Source organism: Nasonia vitripennis (genome assembly GCF_009193385.2).
Source record: "Nasonia vitripennis strain AsymCx chromosome 4 unlocalized genomic scaffold, Nvit_psr_1.1 chr4_random0007, whole genome shotgun sequence".
NCBI lineage: Eukaryota > Metazoa > Arthropoda > Insecta > Hymenoptera > Pteromalidae > Nasonia > Nasonia vitripennis.
Window position 1 is genome coordinate 2,319,688 of NW_022279643.1, and position 13,348 is coordinate 2,333,035.

The 13,348-nt window shown below is 35.5% G+C and overlaps 2 protein-coding genes across 16 annotated transcripts in view; both read left to right on the forward strand.

Moving 5' to 3' along the window:
• LOC100119385 (echinoderm microtubule-associated protein-like 2) overlaps positions 1 to 13,348 on the forward strand; it is an 804,666-nt gene that overhangs the window by 136,412 nt on the left and 654,906 nt on the right. The gene's annotated exons all lie outside the window — the stretch shown is intronic.
• On the forward strand, positions 138 to 2,815 carry LOC116417329. The gene is made up of 2 exons (XM_031930041.2): positions 138 to 2,445; positions 2,532 to 2,815. The coding sequence occupies exon 1, from the start codon at positions 271 to 273 to the stop codon at positions 1,099 to 1,101; it is 831 nt and encodes a 276-aa protein (XP_031785901.1). The 5' UTR covers positions 138 to 270; the 3' UTR covers positions 1,102 to 2,445; positions 2,532 to 2,815.

A 13,348-nucleotide genomic window follows, 5' to 3' on the forward strand; every position in this document is an offset into this window, starting at 1 on the left:
ATATATGCCGAAAGCCTATCAAAAGTGAAGAACTCGCAGTACGAGACCATTGTCATCTAACAGGACAGTACGTTAGTTTTTAATGTATACAAATATTTAACTTAAATGCTATACAACATGTAAGACTTTTTTTTTCTATTTAGTTTCAGAGGTGCAGCTCACAATTCATGCAATTTAAATTACAAGGATTCGAGGTTTGTGCCGGTTATCTTTCATAACCTCAATTATGACACACACTTCATTTTGAAAGAGATTGCTTCTTCTACAATAATGAATGGACGAGTATCTCTGATACCTCACAACAAAGAAAAATATATTTCATTTACGATGTATATAGATGACTGTGACATCAGTTTTAGATTTATAGATTCATGGCGTTTTTTACCATCATCGTTGGAAAAGCTTGCATCATATTTGGAAACCGTGCCGATAGCAGTAAATGAGTTTAAAAATGATGGATTTACAGATGAAAAAATCAATCTTCTTAGACGAAAAGGTAAATTTCCATATGATCTCGTAGATGGATTGGACAAGTTGATGACTACAAAACTGCCAGAGAAGAATGAGTTTTACAATAAACTAACAGATTCTCATATTATTGACGAAGACTATCACCATGCTGTTACAGTATGGAATATGTTTACTATAAAAACTTTGGTTGAATATTCAGATTTGTACTTGAAAACAGATGTTTTATTATTAGCTGACGTATTCGAAAGTTTTCGAGAGACATCTCTGAAAGCGTATAGTTTATGTCCTGCACACTTTTACACGACTCCAGGTCTCACATTTTCAGCAGCTCTAAAAATGACAAAAGTGGAATTGGAGCTTCTTACAGATATAGATATGCTGATGTTTATTGAAGCAGGCATTCGAGGAGGAATAAGTCAATGTTGCAATCGGTATGCTAAGGCGAACAATCCGTACATGGGACCATCATACGATAAGAATCAGAAAACGAAGACACTCTTATATTTTGATATTAATAATCTTTATGGATGGGCTATGGTGCAGTATTTACCAGTGGGAAAATTCAAATGGATCGAATTCAAATTTTTTCAATGCACCACCAGACTGATACAGGCTACTTTGCTGAAGTAGATTTAGAGTATCCTGAAGAAATACATGATGATCATCAAGATTTGCCTTTTTGTGAAGAACATCGTACACCCCCTGGCTCAAAGCAAAAGAAACTGTTGACTACTTTGAACGATAAGAAAAGGTATGTCATTCATTATCTTGCGTTAAAACAGGTATTAGATAATGGACTTCGACTAAAAAAAGTGCATAGGATTCTGAGTTTTGAGCAGAAGCCTTGGCTCAAACCATATGTTGAATTTAATACAGAGAAGAGAAAGCAGGCCAAGAATGAGTTTGAAAAGCTTTTCTACAAGTTATTAATTAATGCAGTATATGGTAAGTGCATCGAGCGAGAACGATCTCGCGTTGATGTGCGATTAGTGAATAAATTTACAGGTCGATATGGAGCAGAAGCACGTATAGCTCAACCAAATTTTCATAGTTGTGCTATCTTTGATGAAAATTTGGTTGCTATACAGCTAAAGAGAACAAGTATTACCATTAAAAAACCAATATACGTTGGATTACAAAGAGAACAATCAATTTGGATTCCCGCGTGTCAATAAAAAAGTGCCTGGATTAATGAAAGATGAATGCTGTGGCAAGATTATGACGGAATTTATTGGTTTACGTAGCAAAATGTATAGTATTTTGATAGATGGATCTGAGACTGTGAAAAAAGCCAAAGGCATAAAATCGAGTGTTGTGAAGAAAACAATCACGTTCGAAGATTATCGAAAATGTCTTGAAGAACAAATTATTGTTAAACGTGAGCAGTGCAACATTCGCTCTAAATTGCATGTAATGCATACTGAAAAACAGAATAAAATAGCACTAAGTCCGCATGATGATAAAAGATACTTATTACCTCATAGCACAGACACTTTGCCTTGGGGTTATTACCGAATTATTGAGGAACAGATGGCGCTGGCTGTAATTCAAATGGAGGGGGATGAAAAAATGGCTGACACAAGAGAAGAAAGAGTGGGGTAGATGGAAGTGGAGAAGGGATATGAAGCGACCAATACTGAAGAAGAAAGCGAGAGAGCAATGGAGAGGGGGAACGAAGTGACCAATGAAAACAGTGCAGCACGAGTGGTGGTGACACTTTATGGCGATACAGGCGAACAAATCATTATCGAATACGATGTTTGTGAGGAGCTAATGCACGAATGGAATCCATCGATGGAGGGGGCATCTTCCGATAGAAGGGAAATTATACAAGAGGCGATGGAAGGGGCAGACATCATGGCGGGGAATGGGCTATATCAACCGACGCAGCACGGTGAAGAGCACATTCGAGCAGTCGAGCTTGAAAATGACCTGCCTTTAGGGAAGAAACCAAGACTCACTTAACATTTCCAAGTAAGTTCATAGCTGATTCTCACTATTTTTGTTCTCAAAGAAAGTATATTTTCTCTAACACAAATTCTTATATTTTTACTTTTCAGAATGGATCTATCTGCACTTAACAAAATTGCTGAGCGCGGGTCTTGCCCAAGAAGAAAGCCACGGGCTTAGAAAAAGATCATGCATACATGGTGACTGCCCTCAAGGAAGTAAAGACGAGATTCGGCATGAAGATCGTGTCCGAGATCGATGACAGCTTTCAAATATTTCTTCCAGAAAAGATCTCATCAGCAATCTTGAAAGATCAAGAACTTTTCAATAATCTCTCTAACACAGCAAATAAACTTAGTTTATTTATAACATATCAGGGTGGATCTTCTTTTAAGTTCACCACATGCTAAAATAATAAAATACAAAGACTGATAATTGTTAAATACTATTTATTTATTTGTTCAAACTTGTGTGCAATTTACATGAATAAATACATTATTAAATATAATAACAATTGCTTTCTTATTTATTTGAACCTTGAATAATTCATATAATCTCATTTTTATCTATCCAACTATTATGCTTGTCACTAAATCCTAACCATTTAACATATACGCGTTTACCACTTTTCTTTAAAACTTTGTCTATTAAATAAATTTCCGGATACATAGTTTTATGAATTTCCGTTTCATAAAAGCCGCCAGAGACGGGTTTATCATAATAATCTTTGAGATGGTAAGTTACTGGATCTGTTTTTACAACTCGCGTTATTGTGAAAATTTCCGTTGACTAGTTTGGCGTGTAACCTTTTTCAAAAACATTTTTTATCATACTTATTCGTACTTTATCTCCTACTTTAAATTTTGGTTTTTTCACTGGCGACTTTTCATTTGGAAAACGTCTCTTGACTTCTCGCTCATTTGCCTGTGTAACATTTTCAGGCTCGATTCCTGTTGTCCGATGTTTTCTCGAATTATATGCTTTGAGCAAGTTAGATAGAATATCCATCCATTTATAGCTTCCTTGTTTGCTGAATTCTGTCCACATTGCATTTTTTAACGTTCTATTGAATCGTTCGCATATACTTGCATGAAGATTACTATGTGAAGAGTATAAGTGTATATTGTGCTTCTTCATAAGTTTTTGAAAAATTGAATTGTAAAATTCTTTTCCTTGGTCAGTTTGTAGATTCTTCGGTACTCGTCCTTCTTTCAGTATTGACTTCATAGCTGTAGTAACATCATTACCACTCTTTGACTTGACTGGCCCGGCCCATGCATACTTTGAAAATATATCTATGACAGTGAGTAAGTAATGAAAACCTTTGTTTTCTTTTGAATATGGTATCATTTCTACAAGATCAGCTTGCCAAGTTTCGTCTATTCCACGTATGTCATATTTTCTTCTCTTGTATCGCCGACGTGCTGGCTTAGAAGCCAGTAGATGAAAATGCATCTGGAAATTCGTCTATACGAACTTTTAATTGTTTATTCACTTCTTCAATGATATAATCAACACCAGAGTAATTGCGAAGAGTTGTACTATAAAGATAACGCAATTTTGCATTCACTTCCAATTGATGTTTTTCAACTTGCTGCTTGTATTCTTCTATAACTTCACCAATTCCAGCAATTTTAGCAGCTATATAATTTATTTCAGTTTGTAGAATAACTTTCAGTGAAAGTTTTCTAGATCAAAATCACCGTCCGGTGTAAAATTGAAACCAATGCCTGGAGGACCACGACTCACTTGCGAGCCCTCAAGTTTTCTTCCAAACACATCGAGACTCATAGTAGTACTGATGCAAAGAAGAAAGTTGCGTATCAATATATATGCCGAGCTTCACGTAATTCCTCAATAATCGACTGGATTTCATTGTTGTGATTATTATTTCCAGCTGATCGTTCGGCAATCAATAGTCCAAGTCTCTCAGTAAGCTCGTTTGGATCATCCCAGTAGACGAGATCAATGGAAGAATTTTTCTTAGCTATTTTATATTTAGTTATGAGTCCTCCTCCGCTGCTACTGTTCTTTGTACGTGGAGTGCTGCGGAACATTGGTGCTAATATATTTTTATATTTATTACTTCTCGATATTAGTATAGATTCATCTTTGCTGAATTTTTTCCGATGAGCATTTGTTGCTTCCAGAATCTTGCGATAATTTGCACGATCTGATGAGCTCAGAAGAAGATCATCCGGATATTTTTTAAATAGCAATTCCATCAGTCCACTCGTTTTAGGATAATTTTCATTTCTGACTTTGACATATTTATCATCAAATTCAATTTCTGAATCACCAATCATATACACTTCATCAACCTTTCGCACTCCGTATATATTATCAATCGTTCTACGGCTTTTATCTAGCAATGATAAAAAGTCTTCAGCTGATTCATTTTTTCCACTCGCGGATCTAAATGTAGAACTGGTTATTGTGTCATAAACATCATTATCATCATCATCATCATCATCATCATCATCATCATCATCATATTCATAAACAGTATAATCCAATAAACTTGATTTATTGTTCTTATTTTGATCGTTGAGCAAACTCGATCGATCGATTCTCATTCGTTTTTTTTCATTTTTTTACTGCTGTTTTGATCCATAATGTGATTGGATGGTTGCTGTAGTGGGCTTTCACTTTTCATCTCAACAAGTTTCTCAAGTGGTGTGATGACTGGTTTTAGAGTATCACCGATGACTTTTTCAAAATCATCTTTCTCCTGTTTTAATAAAGTGTATTTTTTTTAATAGCCTCACGAGCTCGCAAGAGCTCACTAAGAACATTCTTCTCTTTCTCGAAGTCTGGCATGCTGACGTGGCGATGTCTACAATTGAACTGTAAGTTTGAAACTCATAATTCCTTTTTTATTGCAAAACAGTCAAATCCTTTTCTGTATCTGCCCTCATTGATCGGCTTATCTTTGTCAATAACGATGAATCCATATCTATCATTCTTCCAACATTCAGAACAAAGATTCCGAAATTCGTTGAAAGTTAAATCGGTATTCACATGATCTTCATAGATATGTTTAAGATTTACATCATCTTGTCGATAAATTACTAACAAATTGACATTATCTCTAATGAGATGTTTTCTTATATGAGCATAAGATTGACATAGATAGAAGCTATATACACTCTTATATCTCCCCATACAGAAGAATGCTCTGACGTTATCCTGCTTCTCACATGCCACATCATCAAAAATCATTATTGAATTTGGAAGGGCTTCATCTGGAGATACTACAGATTCATGCTCACTGAACGGAAGATATGATATTCCTTCAATCGGATCCAAGACATTTTTGAGAAATTGATACTTTGGCTGATTCAAGGATTTAGAGTATACATACAAATTCTCAAACCTAAGACCATTGGGGTGTGTAATTAAAGCCAATAAACTATTTGTTTTTCCACAGTTTGATGGACCACAGAATAATGCTCGTATGTTTTAGCAGTACAACTAATTTTTTACTCTCTAGAAAATCATCGACAGTCCAATTTTTATTTCTAATATATTTTACTTTTAATTTCTTACGCAAACGAAGATTTTTCATTTTTTCTGCTTTTACAGATTTCTGCAATTGCTTCACTTTTATTGTCAAAGAATCAACTAATTTCTGTTTAGAACGAGCATACAACTTACAACATCTAGAAACTTTTATTTTTCTTTGTGAAGTTTTTGCTTCTGTAAATGCTGTATTTGACGTATATACATCATCAATGTGTAAATAGTCAAGGTCAATAACCTTCTCGTTAAATGTACAAAAAGATTGTTTGGCTGAAGGATAACTGAACTTAGCCATTGACGTATTAAATGAAATCTCATCTTCGCTGGAATTGACACACATACCGACATGTTCACCTTCAGCTGTATGCTCCTGCAAAATAATTAATGAGTTTACCTGTTGTTCATCGTTGATATTCTGCTGCTGTTTTTGCTGTTGGTCGTATGGGTCCACTGACAACTGCTGTTGTTGCTGTTGGTCCTGTTGGTCGACTGATAGCTGCTGTTGTTGCTGTTGATCCTGCTGGTCGACATCCTGTTGTTGCTGGTGGTCCTGCTGATTGACACGCTGTTGTTGCTGTTGGTCCTGCTGATTGACATTCTGCTGCTGTTGTTGATACGCATCCTGCTGCTGATCTTCGAGCACGCTCTGCTTTGTTGCACATTTATTGCACATCCTGATGCTGCTGCTGTTGCATCCTCCAAGGAATCGGATTTCGTTTGCGTCGCATCCTAGTTTTACCAACGTCCATGAAATCTTCATCTTGAAAATGTTGATTACAGACACCAGCTGTTCTTATCGATGAGGGGAACCAGTTAGATAGCAGCTGATTCCCTACAAAATTATATTTCAATTGAAAACAAATTATGACATGAAAAGATGTTTTTTTTTAATTGATAAATACAATAAGAATATTTATTCATATGTAATTTGTAAATTAAAATTTTTTGTATTAAAATTTAATAAAAAATAATGTAACAATATAAATGGATGTAACTAACAAATTATTTAATTATTTATAAAAAATAATATACAGTAACATAGGATGTGTGGTTGCATGGGTTGCGAGATTATAATACAGTTTTACTATCATTTTTAAGTTTTTGTGCTATTTTACATAACTTAATAGAAAAGAGACGTAAATTTAAAAAAATTTTTGATATTAAAATTGATGTCTAATGACATAACGTCTTTTTCAGGATAATTCACTAAATATTGATTTAAATATAATTATTATATGTCTAATGATTATAGATTATATTGATATATTTTTTTTGTTTATCCGGAGAGTTGGAGAAATGCATAATGCACCATAACAGAAGCCGTGCGAGACTCCCCGTGTGTCAGGCTCTCCAGGTGTGGGACAACACCAGGCATACTCACTAAAACTCCCGCTCTCAGAAGGCCGCGAAAACCCCCCCGGTAGCCGCTTTCGCATTCCTTCGGGGGTCGCCTGTCTTAAGCTATTCTAGCCGTCAATTAGTCTTGCAAGCAACCGTCATTGTTCTTCGCGCGGAGAACCGTCTCCACGTACGCCGTTATCTCATCCCAGTTCTGCTTACTATCAAGCATCGTTTCAACTACAGTCTCGGGCGTGAACGCCCCTATCGTCAGCTCCAGTACTCTACGTTTCTCGGCCCAGCGGGGGCAGTCAAAAAACGTGTGTCTCACGTCGTCCCGTTCGTCACCGCAGTACTTACACCCCGGTGATGCCACCCTGTTCATCGCGAACAGGTAGCTCCTAAAGTATCCGTGATCGGAGAGAAACTGGGTAAGGTAAAAGTTAACCTCCTCCCACTTCCTGTCCACTCACGGGCCTACATCTTTAATAAGGATCCTAGTCCACCTGGCCTTTGGACATTCGGTCCACCTAGTCTGCCAATTGCGCATTGTTTTTTCTCTTTCTTCCGCAGCGATCGAGATGCTATTCGACGCTAAGCGAGCCTCGTAGATCCGCTTGCGTTCAGTCGCAAGAAAATCCACGGGGATTACCCCTGCGATTACCAGCGATGCCTCGACCGCGACCGTCCGGTAGGAGAATGCTATTCTAAGGGCCCCCCTTCGCTGTACAGCCGTTATCTTGTTCCGATACTTATTCATACTCATCGCGTCGGCCCACACCTCGGCTCCATATAATAGAATCGAGATGGTGGTCGCCATGAGTAGCCGCCTGACTATTGGCCTAGGCCCGCGCACGTTGGCCATGAGTCGGCTAAGCTGACCTATCCTAGTCATGGCTTTTTTACAGACGAGATTTAGATGTTTAGATGTAGTTACCCCTAGATACTTTGCTGATGGTTTCGTAGTTATAGTCTCGCCGCCTACCTTCATCGGTATGATGGTAGGTATCCGCTTTCCTGTCAGGAGAACTATTTCGGTCTTATTAAGCGCTAAAGTCAAGCCGTGCTTCGACATCCACCATGGCACTCTACTCATAATCGCATTTAGTTTCGCTTGCGCGATGTCCACGTTACGTGCCGTTATAACCGCGGTTACGTCGTCTGCGTATCCCACAAGCATCACGCCTCCCGGCATTTCCAGTTTTAGAAGCCCGTCGTACAAGATGCCCCAGAAGTCCGGCGCTAAGATCGAACCCTGTGCTACTCCTGCAGTTATATGTCTTCTTCGACGTCCCTGCTTCGTGTCATACTCTATAACCGGATCCCTCAGATAATCTTCCGTAAGACGCATAATGTATTGCGGCACACCGAAAGACTCTAAGGCATCATGTATGTCGGTCCACCTTGCTGAGTTGAACGCGTTTTTTACATCTAACTTTACCAAAACTACGATGTCTCTAGTCGCGTGTCTAACCTCTTCTACCCTCTTTACCGTGTCTGTTACCTCTCTGATGGCCCCTATGGTCGATCGTCCTTTTCTAAAGTCATACTGCTTATCAGAGAGGTCTCCCGCTTCGCGTACGGCGCTAAGTATTCGCGGTTTAATCAGCGCTTCCTCCGTCTTTCCCATCGTATCCAATAGAGTCAATGGTCTATAAGAAGTGTCCGCGTCCGATATATTGATATAGTTATATTATATCATTTGTATTCATATATGCATACGATAATATAACTATCAAGTGACGCGGTAGCGCCACGAAGGCGAGTTTGAGAAGCCTGCGGCAACCGCGACACTATTTACTTCTATATTGGGTTTTCAAATTTTCAATTCAATAAATACAAATATTTATATTATTGTATCTAATTTTTTTTGGCGTATAATCATATTTGTATGATTAACTATGATTTCCAATTGAAATATTGACAAGAAAGCAGCTTTTTTTTTACAATAAACAAGCATGTCTGAACAAAAATGCTAAAATCAGTTTGGGATTCTTTAGCCCAAATGTTCAGACCATGAAGTTTGCTGCACATGGCTAGTGTTAAGACCGTGAATTTAGCCGCACATATTGCTTTCCCACATACTTATACAGACCAGTGGGATTACTGATGTGACCAGCGGGGCTACAAATATGATTTCATTCATTTTTTCTATTTAATATTAAGTGGCGCGGTAGCGGTAGCCAGGGTAGCCGGGATGACGACGTCTAGGTGTTGTGCACCGTGGTTTTTGTGTCTAGGTGTAAAAATCATTCGAGGGATGTGTCTAGGTGTACAGGGTGGCCGATAACGACGTCTAGGTGGTGCGCTCCGTATTTTTTGGTGTCTAGGTAAATAAATCACATGAGGACGGCGTTTAGGTGTACAGGGTGGCCGATGACGAGGTCTAGGTAGTGCGCTAGTTTTTGGTGTCTAGGTAAATAAATCATACGAGGACGGCGTCTAGGTGTACAGGGTGGCTGATGACGAGATCTAGGCGTAGTGCACCGTAGTTTTTTTGTGTAGGTGTAAAAATCATTTGAGGGCGGTGTCTATGTGTACATGACGACGTCTGGGTGGCCGATGACGAAGTCTAGGTGATGCGCGCCGTAGTTTTTGGTGTTTAGGAAAGTAAATCATGCGAGGACGGCGTCTAGGTGTACAGGGTGGCCGATGACAAAGTCTAGGTGATGCTCTTCGTAGTTTTTGGTGTCTTATTTTAATAATAATATTCGTGGACATCAAAAATTTAGACCTATCCTAAATTTTTTTAACATACATTATCAATTATAGCCACCATACTAATATTTTGCGACAGAACAATCAGTGTTTTCATTATAATGATAAAAATGTTACAAAAAAACCATGGTCAAAAGGTGCTTAAGGCGCTTATATTTTATTTTTAGGACAAATATGGAATTCGCAAAATAAATAACTTTGAAGGACTGAAATCTCTAAAAGAATTGACTTTTAAAAAAGTAAAAGGTTAGGCGAGGTTGATATATTCTGCAACGAAATTACAAATAAAAAAGAACTGAGATCAATCAAACAAAGTCAAGTTAATTATATTTAATCATATTAACCCATTAACGTCCAAAACAGAGAAATCGTAACTCTGTTTTCAACCGTAAATCTATCACATATTCCACGGATATATTCAAACCAAACATACTTTTTCTGAAGTATTTTTTTCTCTACTTTCCATTTCTGGTATCAGAATTGCGTATTTTTCACTCAAAAATCCAATATGGCGACGTTTAAAAGAAAAAATGCAAAATTTCGATACTTTTTTTTTTAAATCCAATTTCTTGTTGTGTTAACGTTGAGGACGGAACTTTATTTTTCAACTATGAGTGCATAAATGAGTTGTACTTTAAATTCAGTTTGGTCCCGAATCCAGAAATTCATTATGGCGGCTAGAAAATGGTGCCTGAAGCGCAAAATTTTGCCCAAACTTTCACGAATTTTTTTCACGAATATAATGCATTCGACGAAAAAATCAATAAGAATAAAAAGTGCTTAGAATCAATCAAGGAATATGTCTAAATTTTTTCACTGAGTTTTGAGCAACTTTTTTATTTTTGCCAATTGGCAATTTATGACAAATTGGAAAAATTCATCGAATCGTCTCGAAAAAATTCAGATATACTTCTTGGTCAATTCTAAGTACTTTTTATTCTTTAACTTTTTCTTATATAACGCTTTGTTTTTGAGTAAAAAATCAAAAACCATAAAATTCTTAAGATTTTTTGAAATTCAAAAAAAAAATCAAAAACTTTAAAATGTTTTGTTCCATATGCACTTTTTGGTCAATTATGAGCAAATTTACTTCAAATTTGTGCCCGAGTATCTGTCACATTCCAGATGATATGTTTTTCGCATTGAAAAATCCATTTATAAATATATTCATTTTCCAATTTAGATTGATCATTCGTATAATTATTAGAAGTTTCTGCGTATGTACTCAGTAATAAGTTATCAATAGATTCAGAACCAGAATCTACGTCACTCTGACCAGAACTGCCCGAATCATCTGGATTAGGTACCAAAATATTATGATCATCGTTATCATCAGAATAATCTTCTTCAGACTCTGATTGAGATCTTACATTTCTCCGGCGCTTTGGAGCCATTACAATTTTAAAACTTGAAAAGCTAAATACACAAGTAAAATATTAACGCTAATATTTAGAACACTAACAGTATAGTAGACAAAGAGTGAAAAAACTAAAGATTCTTCAAAATCGATTTATGAACATTCAATGATGATTCACTATTTTGAAATTCAGATAAAAACATTACAAAAGCTTTTGGCAAAATTCGGCAAATTGAATATAGTAATTAAATTCAGACTTTTTCGATTGAGAATTCAATATAGTTTATGAAACAATTCCAAAAGTTGCATAACTCAAATTTTTTAAGGTTTTTGATTTTTTACTCAAAAACAAAGTGTTATATAAGAAAAAGTTAGAGAATAAAAAGTAATTAGAATTGACCAAGAAGTATATCTGAATTTTTTCGAGACGATTCGATGAATTTTTCCAATTTGTCATAAATTGCCAATTGGCAAAAATAAAAAAGTTGCTCAAAACTCAGTGAAAAAATTTAGACATATTCCTTGATTGATTCTAAGCACTTTTTATTCTTATTGATTTTTTCGTCGAATGCATTATATTCGAGAAAAAAATTCGTGAAAGTTTGGGCAAAATTTTGCGCTTCAGGCGCCATTTTCTAGCCGCCATATTGAATTTCTGGATTCGGGACCAAACTGAATTTAAAGTACAACTCATTTATGCACTCATAGTTGAAAAATAAAGTTCCGTCCTCAACGTTAACACAACAAGAAATTGGATTTAAAAAAAAAAGTATCGAAATTTTGCATTTTTTCTTTTAAACGTCGCCATATTGGATTTTTGAGTGAAAAATACGCAATTCTGATACCAGAAATGGAAAGTAGAGAAAAAAATACTTCAGAAAAAGTATGTTTGCTTTGAATATATTCGTGGAATATGTGATAGATTTACGGTTGAAAACAGAGTAACAATTTTTCTGTTTTGGACGTTAATGGGTTAAAGCAAAAATTATTCTGTTCAATTAAGGGCTTACTTAACTTAGAGTTAAGTTCTATGTTGATTTATAATTTCGTTGCGAAATATATCAAACTCGCCTGATCTTTTACTTTTTTAAAAGTCAATTTTTTTAGTATAATCCTCTACTTCTTTCAACTATCTGTAAAACCATTTATGTCCAACAAAACAACAGACATTTTTCAGATCATTTTGCTAAAAAAATGTTATAAGAAAACAGAAATCTACATTATTTAACAGTCGAATAAAGGATTATAAACTTTTGCACGTGTATACCGCAAAATACACAATAAAATATGTACATTTATAAAAATTGATGAGCTAGGTGACCCTGGACACTTCTGTGATTAACATTTCGCTTAAAAAATGGTTGAAAAAAATGAATGTAAAATTTTCAACGGAAGAATGATGGATTATAAATTTTTCGCATATATTTACCGCAAATAAACATAACAAAAATATGTATATTTATGAAAGAATCGATGTTTTACGCGTCCTTGGACATTTTTGCAATAAACATTTTGCTAAAAAATTTTTAAAAAAGAAGATATGTACAATTGTTCATGATAGCATGAAGCGTCTATTGTTTACATATATACACTTCAAAGAAGCATGATAAAAATATATATTAACAAGTATTGGGAGATTTTTAAAAAATATTAACGAAATATAATATTTTCATATTATGTAGTTATTTCAGTTTTTTGACTAGTCTTGAGTTATTTTTTAATACTTGACTTCAATATTGCATTATAATTTTGCGTAGATATATTTCATATGAAAAAACGCTGCCAAGTCCTTGACACTTAGCTTCCTCCTGATTTTTTTTGTATTATTGTTTTAAATTATAAAATAAAGGACTTTCAACTTTCTCAATTTATATGACGTTTTCAATTTGTAGAATTTTAGGGATATAAATAACCGAGATACTACACAACTTACTTGTTATTTCACTTAAAAATTAGATATAATAAATATAATAAATTAATTAATTAATTCCA